Genomic DNA, 21,939 nt, shown 5'->3' on the forward strand with positions numbered 1-21,939 from the left:
GGCCCAGCGCGCCGCGGATGGCACAGGCGCGTTCCGGGGGCTCCAGCTTCTGCTCAGAGCGCGGAGAGCCGGGCTGGGCGGGCGCGCGCGCGGGACTCGGCGGCTCGAGGGGTCCGGCCGGGCGGTGTCGGGAGCCGGACCCGCAGGCAGAGGAGCGGGCGCCGCGATGGCTGAGGGCAGTGCCGTGTCTGACCCTCAGCACGCCGCGCGTCTGCTGCGAGCGCTCAGCTCTTTCCGCGAGGAGTCCCGCTTCTGCGACGCGCACCTGGTCCTCGACGGGGAGGAGATCCCGGTGCAGAAGAACATCCTGGCGGCGGCCAGCCCCTACATCAGGTGGGGAGGGGGCCGCGGCGGGCGGGCGGGCGGGCTGGTGCGGCGTTGCTGCCCGGAGCCGGAGGCGGGGCGGCCGGGCCGGGCGTGGCCCCCAGACCCTCTCCCCTGTCCCCGGCGCAGGGGTCCCCACGTCACCGTTGGCGTGGCGTCCCTCCCGCAAGCGCCGGAACCCGGCCCCGCTGACCGCGTCCCCCGGGCGGCCTCTGTGCCTTCCGGGCCCGCGCTCCCCACGGGACCCCCGCGCCCTCGGAGTTGTCCCCGGACCCCGGCCGCGATCCCCCGCCCTGTCTCTCCCGGTTCCCACTGCGGCGGCGGGCGCCCGGCCTCGGAGACCCGGAAGCCCCCAGACCCCGTCCTGGGCCGGCCGGGACCCGCACCTGCAGGCTGGGCGAGGCCGCGCTGGGGAAGAGTCGCCCCTCGCCCTGGCCGGGCCCGCGGTCCCAGCTGAAGTTCGCCGGCCGGTAGCCTCCGAATTCACGCTCGGGGGCTGGGCCGGCACCGCCAACCGGGCCGGGAGCGCCCTGCCCGCTGGGAGGCCGGACCGACAGCGCCTCGCGGGGTGCTGGCAGAGAAAACCCTCTCGAAGTTCTCCTTGGGTTGGTAGTCCGATCCCCCGGGCGAAATTCTTCTCCTTGCCAAACGTGTCTTTTCCGCTCCTTTCTGGTAACTGTTTAAAAGAAGAGTTACACGTTGAAGTAAACTGTGGCGAATTCTCAAGATGCTGTTACAACCCGAGGACCGTGAGAGCCTTGCGACTAAGGGCATTTTAATACTTTAGTAAAGCAAAGCTTAACCTGATTTGCCAACTCAACTAACCAGGTTAATTAAAAGGTTGATAAGACAGTGCTTATACAAGTATATCAGATCTTGCAGGAGGCTATCTTTTCTTTTAGCAACCTTCTAGCAAACTAGGTTGCTGTTTTAATAAAAGGGAAGGGAGGAATGCTAAAAACTGGAGAAACTGCCCAGTAAGCTGGTTAAATATAGGCTAATGGTAGAGAATATCACTACAATTGACAGGTCAGAAAAAGCAAAATGATGTGTATTCTTAGCGCTTTGTCCCAGCAAAACCACCACAAACGCTGCACTTTAACCTTTGCATTGGGGAGACATTTGTGCTAACTTAGAAGCAGTTCAAGTGCTTTTGTAACTTCTGGTTTCTCCTGAATTTGTTTTATAAATCCGTTTGCGTTCTTTGGTGTGGAGTGGTGGAGGGGGCGGGAGTGGAGGCTGGAGTATCATCGTTAGTACAGAATTGGGATTGCTAATGTGACAGACAGCTTCTAGCTGGCAGTTCAGAGGTTTGAGCAACCAATCTCAAATTGGAGTCAGCAGAGCAGTCTTCCCTGTTTGGGAAAATGCTGAAAAAAACTACTTTAGATGCGTTATTGTTATAGTTATTTAAATGGCATCCGTTTGGCTTAAAAGAAGTAAATTGCAAATCGCCTTATCCTTGCTTGCTGTCCTTGTTCATCTTTCTCCATAGCACTTACCACTATGATGTACCCCATATTTTACACATTTACGTTGGTGGTCTTTCCCAACCACAATGTGAGCTCTGTGAGGTCGTGGTGTTTTGTTTTTTGAAACGGCATTTCACTCTTTGGCCCAGGCTGGAGTGCAGTGGTGTGATCTCGGCTCACTGCAACCTCTGCCTTCCAGTTTCAAGCGATTCTCCTGCCTCAGCCTCCCGAGTAGCTGGGATTGTAAACGCCCACTACCACGCCCGGATAATTTTTGTATTTTTAGTAGAGACGGGGTTTTACCATGTTGGCCAGGCTGGTCTCGAACTCCTGACCTCGTGATCCGCCCTCCTCGGCCTCCCACAGTGCTGAGATTACAGGCGTGAGCCATGGCACCCGGCAGTGTTCTCTTTTATTCACTGCTTTACTCTTTGCACCCAGAAAGAACAGTGCCTATCAGTCAATGTATTCAATGAATGACTGCCTTTCTTTCTACCACAGCAAATTCGGACATTAGAAAATTGACTCCATTACATTTTCATAGTAGATAGACACTGAGTTATACCTAATTGAGAAACGCACTGGGCTCAGAGTTTGAAGACTAGCTTTGTGCTTCCAGCTTTTACTCATATTAGCTGTGAGTTGCTGCTAGATGACAAGGCTTCAGCTCGCTAATCTGATGAGTGAGGGATAAAAATGAGTTTTCTCATTTAATCAGTAACCCACCTGTGAAGAAATATGTAATAGTGTTTTGAGACATAATAGGTCTGTTCCCAGGTTTTCAAAGGTAGTACCCATTGAATTAGGAAATATCTCTTGTCCAGTTCTTTCACTTTCTAAATAAGAAAATAGGGGCTCAGTGGACATTAGTGACTTGTGTTATGAGATTATTAGTACTTAATGGTTGAACTAGGATTAGACTTCAAATTAATTGCACCTAGCCTCCTAACTACTCTTACCCTACCAAGTTAGAGCATCACTTGTATTTCACTGTTCTCTCTATGTAAACTCTGTTAGCTGGCTTACAATATCTTATAATTAAAATGCTTATCAAGCACTTTTACATACTGTCTCATTTTGGTTTCCATTTTCAACCATCTTTAAAGGCAAGGCAGATTTTTTTTTACATTTTGTAGGTAAACATGAATCAGTCAATATGTATTTCATCAGTGACAGATTAATTGCTTAAAGTTTATTTGGCTATTGAAGTGTTAGAATGTCTTGGGATTTTTAAAAAATTATCATTTCAAAGGTGTTTCAAAGTAATTTGACGAGTCTGTATTACTGACTAGAAATAAATTTAATTTTTTATTTTTACTGGTAATTTTAATATCAGTAATATTAGGCTTTTATAATGTATTTGTTTTGTTTGAACAGCCCTTTAGAGAATTATATTGAAACAAAATGTATTTATGTATTCTAGAACTTGATGTTTCTTATCTTTCCCTTTCAAAACTTAAGCATTTAGATCTGTGATGTCATTAATCTGTGAATTGGATGTTCAAAAGTTCAGTGATCTCTGAAGTTTAATAAAATTCTGGTTTTGTTTGATGTCTGTATTTGGCCTAGTGTTGGTAACTGACATAAGTACTGGTGTGATTCTGTGGTTTAGAAGCAATGTTATGACCTGGCATGGTAGCTCACACCTGTAATCCTAGCATTGTGAGAGGTGGAGGTGGGAGGACCATTTGAGGCCAGGAGTTCGAGACTAGCCTGGGCAACATAGACCCAGTGACTACAGTAATAAATCATATACATAAAAAATAGGAGCAGTATTATCTGTTGCTTACTATGTGCCCAACAAAGGGAGCCAGTCCAACTCTGTCACACTGGGAATTAAAGTAACTTTGTTTGGCATACTATCTACTTAGTATGGAAAAGTATTTTGACTTACAGGTTTAATCTTTTACTCTACTTTATCTTTGGTCTAGCTTTTGTTTTTCCTGCTGACTCCCTTAGCAATCATACCATATTAGAAAGATTTTAAATATAAAAGGAAAAAGCCAGAAAACTCAACTTTGGCAGCACACCCTCATGATCAGCCCACAGAGGACTGGCATTCCCAGGTTATGTAGAGAGAGCATGTGTCGTGCAGCCCTAGGGTGCAGCTGCTCCAGGAAGGAGGCAGGACCTCCTGCCGTCCCTCAACTCAGTAAATGGCATGCATGCCTCTTTCCCAACATGCTCCTTTCCCAAAGCGTTTCCTCCTTTTGGTTCCTGGGTGAGGTTTTCTCTTTGGTTTGTTGGGGAAACTAAACCAAAAGTAGTCGACAGGCTGGGCACAGTGGCTCATGGCTGTAATTACAGCACTTTGGAAGGCTGAGGCAGGAGGATCCCTTGACCCCAGGAGTTCCAGGATGCAGTGAGCTACGACTGCCACTGCACTGCAGCCTGTCTGGGCGACAGAGCGAGACCCTGTCTCTTAAGTTAAAAAAAAAAAAAAAAGTAGCTAACAACCTTTATAAGAATGGCAAAACTGAATTCGTAGTCATAAGCACCCACAGAATCTTTCCTTTCTCAGCAACTCTAAGACCTTCTGGGGAAAGCTCCCTAGGGCTTGCAGGAAATTTATTTTTCTTTTGAGTATTACAGTTTGCTCTGCTTCATGTCTGAGGCTCTTCCAATTCTGGCACAGTCCCATTGATCTGATGCAAAGTTCAGACTCATTTCTCTCCTGAGCTGTGGTTCTTGGTGAGTAATGTATGTGAAAAGGATTTGAAAGTGAACTGCTATGACATTGTGGTGGCTCTGTACAGGTTCCCAGTCCTGTGTTCACTTGTAAAATTTAGGGTTTTCTTGAAAGCTATTGCAACAAAAGTTTGTTTAGCTTTCAGTCCTGGAGAGAAAAAGAAAAAAAGATTCCTAAGATTTTTTAGATCCTTTGATGAGTCAGCTAAGAATGTAAATGGCTTTTTTTTCCCCCTCTTATTTTTTGAGGTCTAGTGAGGATAGAGTGAGACGTTGGGCCTCAAATCCAGCCTAGGTCATCATGAGCAACTTTCTGGGCTCTAGCTTCCTTGTCTGTGAGTTGAGGTGGTTGGGCTACATGGACAGCAAATCCCCTGTAAGTCTAAGTTATGTAGCTCTGTGCTATTTTTGTTTTGCCTCGTGTGTATGTGTTGTGAGTAGGAAGACCTGTTTCTGTTTTTATAGCTTTATTGTATCATTTAAAGTTTTGTTTTATGTTAATGTTAAAGCATTTCTCTTCCCCTGTCATATAGAACTTTATTGGGTATTCCGTTGTATAAATCCAGGCCTGTAGAGTTGTATCACAACAAGCATTTATTTTATGCTGTTAATCTGGGTATGTTCCAAGGCTTAATTATTGATGAGCCTGTTTTGCCATTTAAATATGAAGTTTGACTCATAGATGATGCTGATGAAACTACTTAAGGAAACTAATATGATCTCTGTAGGAGGTCCAAGTTTCATAGTAACATGGACGTTATTATTATTATTTTGAATACCTGAAACATACACTGTAGTTTAATGTCACATGGGCAATAAAGTCCATGAGTACTATGTGGTGTGTGCAGAGCCTGCTTTTCATTCCCAGTTTACTTTTCTTGATTAATTTATATGAATAACTGCACAGCCTCTTATTAGATTCTCTGCTTCCCTGTTAATGCTGCGAATACACTACCGAGGCAGCAGCATCCACTAAGTGTTCCCTGGTAATGAAAGTCTGTCTGTGAAGCAGTGATTTCACAGTAATACTCAGTTAATAATGTTTTGCTTACTTTACAATATTTTCATAATCTTTTCTCCACTTGTGCTTTGAGTTGATAGTCTTCCATAGCAGCTCCCGAATGATTGTCATAAGATCTTGAATAGTGGCCGGGCGCGGTGGCTCAAGCCTGTAATCCCAGCACTTTGGGAGGCCGAGACGGGCGGATCACGAGGTCAGGAGATCGAGACCATCCTGGCGAACACGGTGAAACCCCGTCTCTACTAAAAAATACAAAGAAAACTAGCTGGGCGAGGTAGCGGGCGCCTGTAGTCCCAGCTACTCAGGAGGCTGAGGCAGGAGAATGGCGTGAACCCGGGAGGGGGAGCTTGCAGTGAGCTGAGATCCGGCCAGTGCACTCCAGCCTGGGCGACAGAGCAAGACTCCGTCTCAAAAAAAAAAAAAAAAAAAAAAAGATCTTGAATAGTGATTGTAACCTGTGAAGTGTCTTAGTGCTCAGGGGTTAGAAGCTCCAATTTCTGAGTCTCTTTTCAAATCCTGAGCCCTCTTAAAATCAAATTGACATTACCTATTTCTTGTACTCTTACGGTGATGGAAAATAAGCTGGGCCTGAGTCTCTTTTAAGGGATCTAGACTTCGTTTTTATCTACTTACTATAAGGCATTCCCAACAACTATTCAGAAGATGAAATTTGTCCAGAAGGTCTTGATAGTTAAATGGTTCTCAATGATTTTCCTTTTTTTTTCCTTTTTTGTTTTTTGTAATCACAACCTTGTTTGATTAAACCCTATTCTTACTGAGTTTTTCAAAAGTGATAATAACTATGTTCAGTTTCAGAAGATCAAAGACATATTTTATCCAGGCTTCTAAGGAAACTAAGCACTTGTAAATTTCGGTTTAACACAGATTACTCATGTCAGTTTAAAGATATTTGTTTATTTTATATAACACAGTGATTGTCACTATTGGTAGCAGTAGATGTTCTAATTCTGGGAGGTTTTTGGAAGGTTTCAAATGATGAAACAAATCAATAAAATTCTTGTTAGACTAATGACTCTAGCATAAAGGGAAGTGTGGGGTGTTCAGATTTATCGTAGAACTTTCCCGAGGATTGTTAGTGTGAGTAATAGTAATGTAATAGAAGTAAAACGTATCTGGTTCATTTCTCTAGTGGATAAGTCCTCACTCGTTTACCTATACTGTTTTTACTTGTGCCTCTTCTTATAGTTTGCATTTTCTCCTGTGACGTCTCCTTCAATGTTCTTAAATTAGTTTTTGTTACATAATTTAGGATTGAAGTAAAATGCTCTTCCACATAGAAATTCTGGTTCCTTAGGATTTATATTTGGATGATACAGACTAAGCATCCAGTTTATAAAACCGCCATATCCATTGTTTAAAGTGTTAATGAGTTCTTATGATATCAAAGTGCGACTTAAAATCTATTTATAATTTGTAAAGAAAACATAATTAGGAAAAATAAGGGTTCCTTTGGCCTCTGAGTGCCATGCAGTAAGTTCTTCGAAGGGTTGCATCATCCTTCTGAAAGATACAAGACTATCATTTTGTGTACTAAAGCTGTAATATAAATGAATGATTTGTGAGTTTGAATTCTGGGTTAAGGGTGGAGATGCGGGGGTGTGGGGTGTGACAAGTGGCAGACTATGGTTGTGACCTTGCATTTGAGTGCTTCCCGTGGGTTCTCTGCCTCCTAAGCCACAATGAATCCAAAGAAGGAAGGAAATCAAAGGCTCAGGTAAAGGTGGCAGCTCTGGCTCTGTGGAGGATAAAGATTCTGTGTCCATCTAGATGCCCAGACACTCTGCCAGAGTTCCTGATCCTGGTGCTGGGAAGAGCAGAGTTAAATCATCTTCCTAAGTACTTAGGGCCAAAGAGTGACTTAGGCATAGAATGATGGTCAGATGTTTGCTGCATCCATTTGCCTCTGGGAATAAATGGTGAATGCCCTAATTTCTCATAAAATTGTTACAGAAATACTGCGAAATAGAAATACGTAGTGCTTTGCCATTTGCTATTATAGTGAAGGGATTTGGACTTTTCCTCTGTTCAAATAATTAGAAAAGTGGGATTCTTAGGGAAATAAGATATTGGCGAAATGTTTTCTTAGTTATCTCCAGTGTTCATCACATACACAGGAGATAAGACATCTCAGCAGCGGGTAGGTACTAGCAAGATGATGGCAACCAACTGGCAAGGCCACTGCCCTCCATTTCAGTAGCGTAAAGCCTAGAGGGCTTTCTGCCAGTAAAGCCCTAGATATGCCAATGCATATCATAAATGGAAGATGGGAGGACTAGTTTTTAAAAGTTGACTGTTGAATAATGGAATATAGACCAATTAAATATCTTTGGGGTTTTTTTGAAGTTGAGTTTTTATAGAAACTTAAATGTATATTTTTGCTTGTAGATATTTGTGGTTCTCTCAACTACAAAGTGTTTCTGTTTTTAAGAACAATTTTAAAGACCATTTGATGCTTGTGATTTTTATGGTAACGTATTAATATGAGTACATATATTTTGAAACGTAGTTTTATGGTCATATTAGCATTCATCAGTAACAACTGCCTACGCCTCTGAATAATAGTAAATTGTTTAGTATTACTGAGCTCAAAATATTTGCACTTTTGTTACTTAAATTGTTTATATTGATCAGTCCCTGAATTGTAAGACACTTCATACTGAAACCTCACATTTAGGCTGTGAGTTTGATATGAGTCTTTTCTAACCCACAGAGAACATTCGCTAGAAATGAAGCCAGAAGTTTAAGGACAGTGGGATTTTGAAGGACAATGAAAATCCTTAGAAAGGCCCCTGATATTCGTGTTTGTCATTCTCCTCCCCATACCACAGCCCCCGGTGTACTTCAGTGACGGAGCTGGAAGCCAGCAGGACCCACTGGCTAATTATATAGTCTTCCATTTGGTTAGTCAAGGGAATAGTTTCCCACAACTTCTAGCTTCTCTTCCTTACATGAAAGTTGGTACAGGGATTTGACACTTACGGTAACAGATAAGAGACTTCTCTCGGGATTTTTGGTGGGTTGGTTTGTTCTCCTGCTTGAGCTCCTTAACAGCTACTGTCTTGTGCTACCAAAGTTATCAACTTTATTTCCCGCCTAAAAATTATAACCCCTGCTGTTGGTAGGAAAGGAATGCACATCTCATTTTTATCACCCCCTGAGTGGGGGGCATGAGCAAAAGAAGTTACCATTTCCTTTATTTACATGCTTCTTTCATAGTAATTAGAAAAGGGGTTGTGAAAATATTCACCGTCATCACAGGTCTTGGGACATCCTTAAGAAATGTCATCACTGCCTTAACCCATATGCTGTGGGGATGTGTTTACCAACAGTAGATTACAGTTCAAGAATTAGCATTGTCGAAGGTTACTGAGATATACTGTGCATTGTTTCTTCACAGTAAAGGGGCGTTGTATATAATTAGGGTGTTGTTTAGGGAGTTGATTACAGGTGTAGTCGTTCAACACATGCAGAGGAGATAACTCGAGACATCTCAGCAGTGGCTGTGTACTAGCAAGATGGCGGCAACCAACCGGCAAGACCACTGCCCTCCTGGAGCCTCCATTTCAGTCAGTTACAGAGGATTGCGCCTTCCGGGATTCCATCCTCTTGTACTGCCTGCCACTGGAGCATGTATTCAGTCATCTCCCACAAAGAGTATCAAAACTAACACAGTATGTGGAGACCTATGTCAGTCTATTTATTTTTCTATCTCTATGGGGCCGGAGAAGGAAATAAACATAAAACTAAAAATTTAAAGATTATGTTCGATTTCACTTATTTTTTTTAGAACATCCCTCTGTTATGGGTAGTTTCAGAATCTCAAGAATGAGCAGAGAATAGATTTGCTGTGTTTATCAGAGTAGACACTTGTGATAGTCTGCCCTAAAAGAATTTAATTGGCTGATTTGACCGTTTACTCTTATAGTGGTTACCCCAATTAATCACATTTACAGAAACGACTTCTTTTAAGTAGAGAACATCAATTCTTGGCTAAGCCTCTCTAATATTCTCGTTTGTTCATTGACCTTTCTAGATGGGGTACCAGCATCCATGGGGGCTACCTGGGAAGGTGAGTGGTAAAGAGGTCTAATTACAAAGCCATGTGAGTGCGCTGAAGGAAGTCCACAGAGGATGGGTGTGGCTGCTGCTGTGGCCTGGGTGACGGGATCCCTGCTCCGAGGTGGTGCCATTGAAGCTGAGATCTGAGGAAGGAGGAGGCCTAGGCACGAGAAGAGCAGGGGGAGGCACCAGAACCAGGTCAGGCCTCTCTGGGAACAGAACATCACATACCTGGGAGTGGTGAGGAAAGGGTGGGATGGCATTGACACAGATTAGAGGCTGGGAAGGCCTGTGGTCCCTGAGTGAGGGCTGGCATTTAGACTGCTTCCAGAGAACATGAAACTTCTGCTGCCATGTGGAGCTGGCTGGGAAGGTGATAGGGTGTGAGAAAGGGACAAAAATGCAATTTATGGCATAGTTGAGTCTGATAGAGAATTTAGGCTTTTTCTCAGGGGCTATAGATGGGCGGTGATGTATTTTAAAAGAGGAATAGAGCATCTTGTTTGTACATTGTTTTAAAGTCACTCCAATGCAGTGCTGCTGGGTGTGCTCTATAAAAGCCAAGAGTGGAATCAGTGGCCATTTCAGCAGGCACTGCAGTTGTTCAAATGGAAAGTGGGATGGCCTGGGCCAGGGTTTGGCAGTAGAGGTGGACACAGCAGCCGGATTACAGACATTTGGCACCAGGACATGTTGATGAGGAAAAGGGCAGACCAGGGATGGCTCGCAGCCGAGGATGGCTCCCAGGCATGCTGTCGGCTTCTTCATCGTCACCAACAGATGATGGTCATGACACTTACTGTGGGCAGTAAAGTCAGGACAGTTTAGAAAGATTAGTGAAATACAGAGTCTGCTCTCAGGTTTTACAGCTTAGTTGTGAAAAAACAAAGTATAGAACAAAAGCTATTTTAATTATATAGATACTTCTAGCTGTAGGAATTGTGAAGGGAAGAACTACTTGGGCGATCACATATGGAGGAAATGGTATTTGAACACAGCCTTGGAGAGGATGAGTAGGAGTAGGGTGGGTGAAAGGGGACAGCAGGGCCATTGAGGCAGAACAAAGGATAAATGCAGGCACATCAGGCACATGTTCGGGGTAGTGAATAGAAACAGTGGCTGGGAGGAAGGTAAGACATATTCTAGCATGCCGGGTTATTGGTTTAGATTTTTACTTTATCATCAGTTGGTAATCATGAAAGACTAGTACTATGCTGAAGCTCTACTTTAAGAAGGTATTTAGTATTTAGTTGCTGTGTATCTTACAGGACCAGGAAGGGATGAACATGGAGCTACTAGACCGATTGAGAGCAGCACACTGGGACAGTGTCCTAGGCACCACGGTGGCAGTGGGTCTTCAGATTTAGGGAGGAAATCAACTGATTGCTAATTGAACATGAGAACTAAGAATGAAGAAAAAAGGAGAGACAGCAGGTTTTGGGCCTGGCTGCCTAGGGAAAGTGGCAGAGATAACAGTCTGTCTTAGATGTGTTGAATTTGAGTTAACATTGCTGTTTAAACACCTTAATTATATTCTTCTAGTCCTTGACAGCTCTGCAGAGTACTTCACCTGTCTGTGAATATGTTTTGCTTTCTGCATGTGTTTCTTGTCTCTCTGCCTTTCTTGATTTCCTACTTTGCTTGGCAGATAATTTCATATTCATCCTTCAAGGCCTGGTTCAACTATCCCTTTCTCGGTAAGATTTTTCCAACTCTGCCAAATAATCACTCCCTCCAGCAGCCTCCTTTAGTTCATGGTGTGTGCCTCCAGCAAGGCATGCATCATCGCCTTTCATTTAGTGTGGAAAACCGGTAGACATATGGACTGGGTAATTTTCAAGCCCATCATCTTTTATGTCCAGGGCCTGGGGCACTCAATCCGTAAGTAGAACTTTCATATGTAAAATAATTGAGTTGGCTGGGCGCCGTGGCTCACGCCTATAATCCCAGCACTTTGGGAGGCTGAGGCGGGCGGATCAACTGAGGTCGGGAGTTCGAGACCAGCCTGACCAGCATGGAGAAACACCGTCTCTACTAAAAATACAAAAAAGAAATCAGCCGAGCGTGGTGGCACATGCCTGTAATCCCAGCTACTCGGGAGGCTGAGGTGGGAGAAGTGTTTGAACCCAGGAGGCGTAGGTTGCAGTGAGCCGAGATTGCACTGTTGCATTCTAGCCTGGGCAACAAGAGTGAAACTCTGTCTCAAAAAAAAAAAAAAAGATAATCGAGTTGTCTGTGATATGTATGTACAGTCAGCATTGCTTAATGGCACCAATACATTCTGAGAAATACATCATAGGGCAATTTTGTCACTGTTCGAACATCACAGAGTGTACAAACCTAGAGGGCATAGCCTACTACACACCTGGACTATCTGGTGCCGTCTGGTGCTCCCAGGCCGCAGACCTGTACAGCATGTGACTGTACTGAACACTGTAGGCAGTTTTAACACAGCAGTAAGCACATTTTGTGTATCTAAACATAGAAAAGCCACAGTAGAAATACGGTCCGATAATCTTACGGGTCCACTGTTGTATATGCTATCCATCACGGACTGAAACGTTGTTACATGCTGCATGACTGTCCTGCCGAGAAAGTAAAAGGTCAGAGTTCAGGATGCTGAACAGACTACTTCCAAGTAAGGTTGAACTTTCTGCCATAACATTTTAGTATGTAGCTGAATACGTTTGTGGGGTAGGGCAAAGGGACAGAATAAACCATTTTACAACAGAGTTTAGAGTCTTAATTTTGGACTGTTTTAGATGGCATGGTCAGCTCCCACGATTTCAATTTCTGATGCCAAGAAAGCTGGGAGAAGAAGAGACCGAATTCTTTATTCAGAAAGAGTAGCTCCGATGAGAGAGCGTTTTGTCTCAACATGACTAAAGAATTAATTGAGAAGCATTCATTTCCTTGACAACATTTTGGAAGGCATTTTCAGCTTCAAGTTGTTTGGAGAAGTTTATAGCGGTGGATTATAAATTAAGGAGGCGCCAGATGCAAAAAGGTGGTTTTCAGACGGAGCTTAAAGATGCTAACGGGAAGTTCATCCTGGAGCTGCCTCTCTTTTATTAAAGGGAATTGGAGAGGTGTGTTGGGGGCTGTAGTTTTTGTTTCCCCTATGCCCACTATCTGCTTTCTAAAAAAGGAAAAAGGAGCCAGTGTCTTAACACTCACTTAATGCCTCGGTTTGAACTACACAAAAAGGACGAGTACAAAGACAATGATAAATTCACATGAATTCTTGCCTTCCTTTTGGATTTATTTAGGAGGTCTACTTTCTTTGAAAAGGCATAACATTTTATCTTCCTTGTAACTCTCTACATTGGGAAAGAGAAAATGGAAAGTGAGTAGAAACGTGAACTCGCTTCTGAAATATGGAGCTCCTATGGTATTTAAAGTGCCGCTTGTGTACTGTGGCAAAAAAAAAAAAAAAAAAAACCAGATGAGCCCATTTTTATTTAGATAGGGGAGACTTATAAGAGTACCCCCAAAGTGAAGGGACTTGTTCTTGAGATGCTCATTTGCATGGCGTCTTAAGGTTAGGTAGAAAGAGCCTCTGAATAGCCTCTGAAATAGAACACCGAAGTGGAAAATCTAGAACTGTTTGACAGGTTGTGGCATGAATGCCTTTCTTTTATGTACCTTTCCAAAAGGTCAGGGTGTGACCAGAACAAGGAATCCGGCTTGTTTCATTCAAGCAGAATTTCTTGGCTTCACAAGTTGCTGCATCATCATTTTAATCGTCTTTGAACTCTTAAAATTTTAAAATACATTTTCAAAACTTGTCTTATAAGAGAAAAATTTTATTGACTGCTTTACTTTCAAAATTACATGAACTGGATTTACATTTTTAAAATCTATTTTATACACACAGAAAAATGGGAAGTTACGTTGGAGCTTAATTTATGTTGCCCTCAATTTCTGGACAGTGTACTTAATGTATAGTTACAGTTGAAATCTATATTTACATATTATTTACGGTTCATCTTTTTACTTGAATTCATTTTACATCTCTCGTCTCTCGATGTAATGCCCATAGTTGTCATTTTTAATGACTGTTACGTCATATTACTATTTCATATTATATGCTTCAGAAATGTCATTCTGTTTGCCATTTAATTTGTAGGGTTTTTTCCTTCTGAATGATGACACCATAAACAAATCAGAAAAAGAGTTTGGATTCTTTTTGTATTTTTTATGAGTATAGGTAAACCTACTTTGGAGACTATATCCCAGGTCTGAAGATAGAAACAGATTTGTTGTTTGTTACATGAAGCCAGGTTACTGTCCAGGAAAACTGTCTTATCATATAAAGACCCTAGCAGTGTGTATCTTACTTATGTTTTTTTTTAGATCTGTCTGTCACCAGTTTTTTAGATCTATCACTATTGCTTCACACTTTTGGAAATGATTTCTCAAAAATTGTTATTTCACGTATCTGTTAGACTGGATTTTTAAATGTTGTGTGTTTGCTATTGTAAAATTATTCAGAGCAGGGATTGGCAGACTTTTTCTCTGAAGGGTCGGAAATAATTTTGTGCTTTGCAAGCCACATGTGGTCTTGGTCACATATTCTTCTTTGTTTTTGTTCTAACAGCCTTTTAAAAATATAACAACCGTTTCTATCTCCATGGCTAAACAGGCAGCAGGTTGTAATTTGTCACCCTTTCATCTACAGTATTAGATTTTTTTAAATCTGGGATAAAATCTTGTAACTCTGAAGATCGTGTTTAAAATGCTAATTAGACCTAATGATGATTTATATACCAGTCTTCTGTAGAGCAAAGATTGATAGGCAAGGCCTATCCTCCCTGACTGTCTCATCCCCTGTTCCTCCACCCTTTTTCTCCTGTTGTTTATTCTCTTCCTTCTCCTCTATATTTCTTCCTTCTCTTCTGGATTCTTTGCCCCAGCAGAAAAGTCTGCTCATCTTTTCCAATGCCTGGCATGTAGGAGATGTGCAAATGTTGAACAAACGCATCTGTTAAAAGCAAACAGAGGAAGCATAGATTCATTCAGGGCAACTGGAATCGGTGTTCCTGGGTTGTAGCCCTCAAATGTGGCCAAATAAACTCTCTACTTGTATTGGAAAAAAAGAAAAAAAGCAAACAGACTCCGCATCCTCTTCTAACAAGTGCATAATTTCCCTGACCTTGCAGTCAGGCTTCTTGAAAGAATAATATCTCTATCTTGTACACAGTCTCGGCTCCTGGTTTTTGTTCAGTCTGCAGTTAGGCTTATAAATGTGTTTATCTTGACTTGTCTGCTGTATTTATCACTGTGAGATCTTTTTGTTAATACATTTTGTTGATACTCGGTCTCTCAAGGCTTCTATGGCACCTTTTGTCCCATGCTGCCCACAGCTTGCTTTTCTAGCTCTCCTCCTCATCTGTCCCTATTCCTTGATTAGGCATAAGATTCCATCCTCACCCTGCACTCTCCCATGGTGATCTCATCTACTCCAGAGGTGCTACTGCCTTGACCTCTCTCCTGAGCCCCACACCCACAGATACCAAGCCCGCTACATGGCCACCTTAAACCCAGTCAGCCTAGCTCCCTTCCCCCGCCAGTGGGCTGTCCTCCATTGACTTCGTGGGTTAATATACTACCAGACTCCCCAGGAGAAATCTAGGAGGCAGCAGAGATACCACCACCTCCCTCACTCTCAGCATCTAGTTGATGCCCATACCTCTCGTTTCTACCTCTCAGATCTCAGGAATCTGTCTCCTCTTCACCATTGCCACTGGCCCTGCCCATGCTCAAGTGCCAGCTTCCATCAGTTCTGACTTGTGACAGGACCTCTCACTGGTCTGTCTGCCTCCTTGCTCAGCCCCCATCAGTCTCCACACTGCTGCCGCCAGAGTGGTGTTTCTAGAATGTAATTGGATAATGTTTAAAACTCTGATCTCCAGAGACGTGGCTGATTCAGTGCTGGGGCAGGAAAAAGACACAAAGAGGCTGGAGCATTTTGTGCCAGAAAGCACTGAGGAACTCAGAAGACAGAGGCTTTGTGCAGGGCACAGGAGCCACCCTGAAGGGACTCCCGGAGGCCAGTGCTTCAGCAATGTGAGCAAGAAAATAAATAACAATATAACATTGCGTTCTACTCCAGAGAATAAGATACACACCCATGTGCCTGTGCATGGATAAATGAATAAATGGATGAATAAACTAATAAATGGAGGAGAGGAGATGGGTCTTTCTTATAAAAGAATTTCATTGTGTATATGTAGAAGGAATAGAGGATAGAAATCATCATTGAAATGCCACAGTTATTATAGCGGACAAGATCTACTGATGGCTACAAAAAGGGTGAGATTTTGAGGAGAAAAAGATATCTGTGTATTCTCAAATTATCTCCTTGAGTATATTTATTAATTACAAAGGGAAAAATTATAACTTAACAGTGGAGAAACCCGACAGGCACCACCTTAACCAAGTCACAAAGGTCAACATCACTAGTAACAAGACATAGCAATATCATGTTCTCCCTGATATGATACAGACAAGGGTACAAGGTCATTTCTGTAGTGTGTCTGCTAAAAATGCATAACCTCAGTGGAATTATGAGAAGTTAAACAGAACAAGCATGGTGGCTCACACCTATAATCCTGGCAGGTATGAGGCTGAAGCAGGAGGGTTGCTGAAGCCCAGGAGTCTAGACCAACCTGGATAACATAGCAAGACCCCATCTGTACAAAAAGTTTAAAAATTAGTCAGGCATGGTGGCGCATACCTGTAGTCCCAGCTACTCAGAAGGCTGAGGGAGGAGGATCACTTGAGCCTGGAAGTTTGAGGCTGCAGTGAGCTGTGCTCATATCACTGCACTCTACCCTGGGCAACAGAGACCATGTCTCAAAAAAAGAAGAAAGATAAATCCCAGTTGAGGAACGAGATGCGAAGTAATTGACCAGTGCACATCAAAGTGTTAAGGTCATGAAAGACAAGAAAGGAAAGACAAACTGTCACCAATTAGAGACCTGACAACTAACTGCAGGCTGGGACTAGATTGGATCCCAGAACAGAGAAAGGACACTGGTGGGGAGAAAGTAGTGATACTCGAATAAAGCATATAGTTTAATTAGCAGTTCTGTAACAATATTAATTTCTGAATTTGGATAATTGTAGGGTGCGAAGGAACTCAGTACAATTTTTAAAAACTTTTTTTTTAATCTAAAATTGTTTCAAAATCAATAGGTGAAAAAAAGAAAGCCAGATTCTGAAGGAGCAGCTTCATTTCCCTCAAGGCGAAGTCCAACTTTGTTTGTGGGAAATCCTTCAGGAACGGCTCTTCCCCACATCCCACCCTGTCCCCTCATACACATGGCTGCATTCCGCTCTCTAGCTTTGCCAAATTCCTTGCATTCTCTCATTCCTTTGTTGAAGTCGTATACAATATAGAGCAAATCTCTAAATTTAAAACGGTTTATTTGGGAAGCAACAATTACATTTTGGGACATATGCCCAGACTGGGTGGTCTTCAATGTGTCAGAAGAACAAAGAGAAGACTGGGACATATTCTGAAAGAAAACTCTTGGAAGGCTGGGCGCGGTAGCTCATGCCTATAATCCGAGCACTTTGGGAGGTCAAGGGGGGTGGATCACCTGAGGGCGGGAGTTTGAGACCAGCCTGACCAACATGGAGGAATCTGTCTCTACTAAAAATGCGAAATTAGCGGGGCATGGTGGTGCATGCCTGTAATCTCAGCTATTTGGAAGGCTGAGGCAGAAGAATCTCTTGAACCTGGGAGGCGGAGGTTGCTGTGTGCCAAGATCATGCCATTGCACTTCAGTCTGGGCAACAAGAGTGAAAATCTGTCTCAAAAAAAAAAAGACAAAAGAAAAAGAAAACTCAAGAACTCTAGAGAAGCTTTCAGGAAGTGGCAAGCAACAGTGGTGGATAAACTAGTCAGAGATGTGGCAGGTCGTTTCAGCAAGCTACCAGGTCAGACTGGCTGTGGGGTTGCAGCAGGCTGTTTCAGCAGCTGGTCTTATGGAAAAGTTAGTTCTTGGAGCGGGAGCTATATGCTCTAAGTGCTGTTTATCCTGGTCCTTGACTCAGATTTAATTGGGTGTGACTAGAATGACCAGTTTGTATGATCAACTTTCACACCTGGGATGTAGTCTTTTACTCTAATGCTTTTGCTTTCACCCTTCCTTGGTGTACTTGCTCTCCCTCCAAGTATGCCTGCAAGTGCTCAGCCAACCCGAGTTGGGTGCCACCTCTGTGAAGCCTCCTGTGACCACTCTCCCGAGAGCTGATTCTGCCCTCCCTTGTACACTGCACGTGCCTGCTCCACAGTGCTTACAACTGCCTTGTCTCCTTGGTCTCCAATCTGTGGTGGTTCCTCAGTCTTTCCTTGTCTTTCATGACCATGGCTCTTCTGGTGGGTACTGGTCAGTTATTTTATAGAATATCCCTTGTCTTTGGTTTGCTTGGTTTCTTACGATTAAGTTGGGTGGGAGGGGTGCATTTTTGGCAAGAACCCCACAGAAGTGATATCATGTCCTCTTCGGTGCATCATATCAGGAGACCTGTAATGTTTGTTTGTCCCAACATGGGTATTGTTCAGTTTGATCACGTGATTTAAGAGGTATCCTCTAGGTTTAGGGCCGAGTGCAGTGGCTCACTCCTGTAATCCCAGCACTTTGGGAGGCTGAGGCGGGCGGATCACAAGGTCAGAAGATCGAGATCATCCTGGCTAACATGGTGAAACCCCATCTCTACCAAAAATACAAAAAAAATAAGCCGAGCATGGTGGCACGTGCCTGTAGTCCCAGCTACTTGGGAGGCTGAGGTAGGAGAATCACTTGAACCTAAGAGGCGGAGGTTGCAGTGAGCCGAGATCACACTCCACTCCACTCCAGCCTGGGCAACAGAGCAAGACTCCATCCCCCCCCCCCAAAAAAGGACTCCACTAGGTTAATCTGTTTTTCTTTTTATAATTAATAATTTGTGGGAGCAACACTTCAAGATTATGTAAATATCTCATTCTTCACCAACCTGCATTCACCAGTTTTAGTTTCCACTTTTATTTTATAACTCAGTCATTCCTTCTGTATTTATTAGGTGGACTCTGAAATTTTAGACTTAAGCAGGTGGGTAGAAAATAGTACCATTTACTAATTAGGGACAACTGGGGAGGAATAGGCTATGAGCAGCCTAGGGGGTAAAGGATTTATGGAACACAGTGGATACTTTATATCATGAAACATAATGCTAGAGTCTTACATGACTGGATTAAAATCCAAACCAGAAATGATTCATAGCATTTCATTTTGTTGACATTAAGTCTATGGTTAGAAGTAAACGTTTGTCAGCTCCTCAAGGGCGGAGACTACCAACTAGTTGAGATCTTATTTCCGAATCCATACTTAGTACCTAATATCTCACCTGGTGCAGTTAGGAGGCTAGCTACACAAAACAAACCACCTGTCCACCAATCCAGTTTTCACTGGTTTGGTTACACTTTGTAGCTCTCCCTCTAGGGGTGGCTGCGTTCCTCCCTGGTCCAGTTGTTACTTATAGTTGTGCATGTCTACAGTCCCAGGGTGCTCTGTGACTGCTGTCTTCCCTGCTTCCTGTCCCCCAAACACATGCACACTCTGCAGAAGTTTCATTGTACTGTCTTCCCGTTTCATTTGTAAGTAACACTTGCCATGTTCTCTCTTCAGAAAACATAACCTGCCTTGAGATAAATTTCTCCTTTCTTCAAATCACATGACTCTCAAAGATACATAATTGCTATTCTCATATTTCTTCCAGATACAGATGTAATTGGACATGGTTACGCAGAGCAAAGCTAAATACAAAATGCTACATTATATTTCCTCTTCAAAGTGGATGATGTGATATCAAGAGGAGAATGGAAAAGGTTTCTGTGGATCTGCCTGTGTTGTATAGTTGGGGGAAGGGAGACTGTCGGGGAAGGATAGGACTGTGGCTGTGGCCTCCTGGGAGTTGCCTCTGCACCTCCGTTGTGAAGGTGGGTCTCCGTCACCTTCGTTACTGTGTTGTGAAGGTGGGTCGTTACTGTGTTGTTGGTTGTTGGGATGAAGATACCTGGACAGTAAACCCTTGATTTTCCTGAAACCTTTCCTGACTTTTCACTATGTTGCATCTCTGAATCTTCCCAGGCAGGGCACGTGTGATGTTGAGTAGAGAGCAGAGAAGCAGGCTGGGATGGCGTGCAACTAGGTTTATTCCCAAATGAAAGCCTCCTCCTATAGCCAGGCCTAGAGTCCAGTTCCCATTCGGATTATTGCACTGGGGACATTCAGACAGCTGTGGATAGTGGAACATTTGAGCATTGAATTGAGCGGCTGACTGTCCAGCACACCCTGGGTTGATATGGAGAGAAAGAATCCCCTTCTCATTGAGGACAAACCAGCGGGATGGAGTGCAGAAAAGCTCACAACCGCTCAGCCAGTTCATGATGCCATTCTAAACAGTGTGGCCATTTGACTACAGAACCACACGAGAATAGTCACCAACATCACGATATTAAAATCTACTGGTTCTCTAACCTGGCTCTGTGCTCATTTATCAAGTCAATTCATACTTATCAAGTGCCCGTTCAGTACCATTTTATTTGGTATGGGGATAGAGCAGGAAACAAAACAAAGTCCCTATTTTCATGGATATTGACATTAAACAAATGCATCTTACTAGATGGTGATACAGTCTATGGAAAAATAAAGCACGAGAAGGGGGTTGGAAGCTTGTTGTTTTAGACATGGCGGATGCCTTGGCTGCTCTTTGGAGGTATTATTGGAGCAGAGACCTGGATCCAGGGAAGGATTAAACTGTGTGACTATGGGGTGGTGGTGGTGGTAGGTAGAGGGATGGCGTTCCAGGCATGGAGGAGGTCAGGACAAGCTGGGAACTTTTTTTTAACATGCATGTACTTGGACTGGATTTGATTGGCCTAGTTTGGAACCTAGGAATCTGTTTTTTTATAAAGTTCTCCTGAACATTCTGAGAAGGCAGACTGGGGAACTACTCTTAAAATCCATTCAAATGGCTGGGCATGGTGGCTCACGCCTGTAATCCCAGCACTTTTGGAGGCTGAGGCAGGCAGATCACCTGAGGTCAGGAGTTCAAGACCAGCCTGGACAACATGGTGAAATCTTGTGTCTACTAAAAATACGTGGCCGGGCATGGTGGTTCACCTCTGTAATCCCAGCCCTTTGGGAGACCCAGGTGGGCGGATCACTTGAGGTCAAGAGTTCGAGACCAGCCTGCCCAACATGGTGAAACCCCCTCTCTACTAAAAATATAAACATTAGCTGGGTGTGGTGGTGCACACTTGCTATCCCAGCTACTCATGAGGCTGAGGCAGGAGAATGGCTTGAACCCGGGAGACAGAGGTTGCAGTGAGCCAGGATCACGCCACTGTACTCCAGCCTGGGCAACAGAATGAGACTCTGTCTCAAAAAAAAAAGTCCATTCAAATGATGAGTCATTCTAAGATCTGTATGAGGAAAAAAGTGTTTATGGTGAGTAAAAACCATAATCTAGGTAAAAAGAATTGGTGGCAGAGAGAAATGAATAGAGGGAAATGAAAATAAATAGTAAAGAGTCCAGCTCTGAGCTCAGTGAGAGGAGGTGCCCCCTGCAGGTTCCTGCATTTCCTCCCCTTCCCCTGCCTTATCCCCTTTGCTCTCAGTGCTCCAGTGTGAGGCTGATGGCGGTTCCCAGGCACATCACCAAGACCATCCTGTGTGTTGTTGCTCTCTCCTCCCCTCAGCACTCCACTAACGTGGCTTTGTCCAGTGGGGAGAGCACCTTGGTATTAGCCTGCGTAGCTCATGGAGCTGTACAGAGGGCAGCTCACCTCTAGGCCCCTGACACCCAGTCCATACCCCACTGCCTGATGAGGGGCTTCCTTGGGTTTCCCTCTGAGACCTCTGGTTGTGTCTCAGACATCTGTGGAAATGCTCTTCTTCCATGTAGATGGAATTCTTGGATGGCAGGAACTGTGAGATAGAGGGGTTGATGTTTTCCCACCCACAAAAGTGGACTCTAGAGGCTTCTGTGAGACGAGGCCATCTGTTAATGGAAACATTAACTGCAAATTGATATTCCGTTTAAGTTGAGTGGATACTAAAAAGATCCTTTTATTTTTTATTTTTATGTATTTATTTATTTTGAGATAGGGTCTCACTCTGTTGCCCAGGCTGAAGTGCAGTGGTATGATCACAGCTCACTGCAGCGTCGACCTACTGGGCTCAAGTGATCCTCCTACCTCAGCCTCTTAAGTAGCTTGGACCACAGATGTGCACACCACCCCAACTGGCTAATTTATTTTATTTTATTTTATTTGTAGAGAGGAGGTCTCACTCTGTTGTC

The 21,939-nt window shown here is 43.6% G+C and overlaps 1 protein-coding gene across 1 annotated transcript in view; it reads left to right on the plus strand.

Moving 5' to 3' along the window:
- Positions 1–5: 5 nt before the first annotated feature.
- Positions 6–21,939, plus strand: part of GAN (gigaxonin) — a 66,090-nt gene continuing 44,156 nt past the window's right edge. Inside the window, exon 1 of the mRNA XM_023226876.1 lies at positions 6–333. Within this exon, the coding sequence (XP_023082644.1) occupies positions 167–333 (167 nt within the window). The 5' untranslated portion in view covers positions 6–166. The remainder of the gene's footprint in view (positions 334–21,939) is intronic.

The sequence above is a fragment of the Piliocolobus tephrosceles genome, chromosome 17 (assembly GCF_002776525.5).
Source record: "Piliocolobus tephrosceles isolate RC106 chromosome 17, ASM277652v3, whole genome shotgun sequence".
NCBI lineage: Eukaryota > Metazoa > Chordata > Mammalia > Primates > Cercopithecidae > Piliocolobus > Piliocolobus tephrosceles.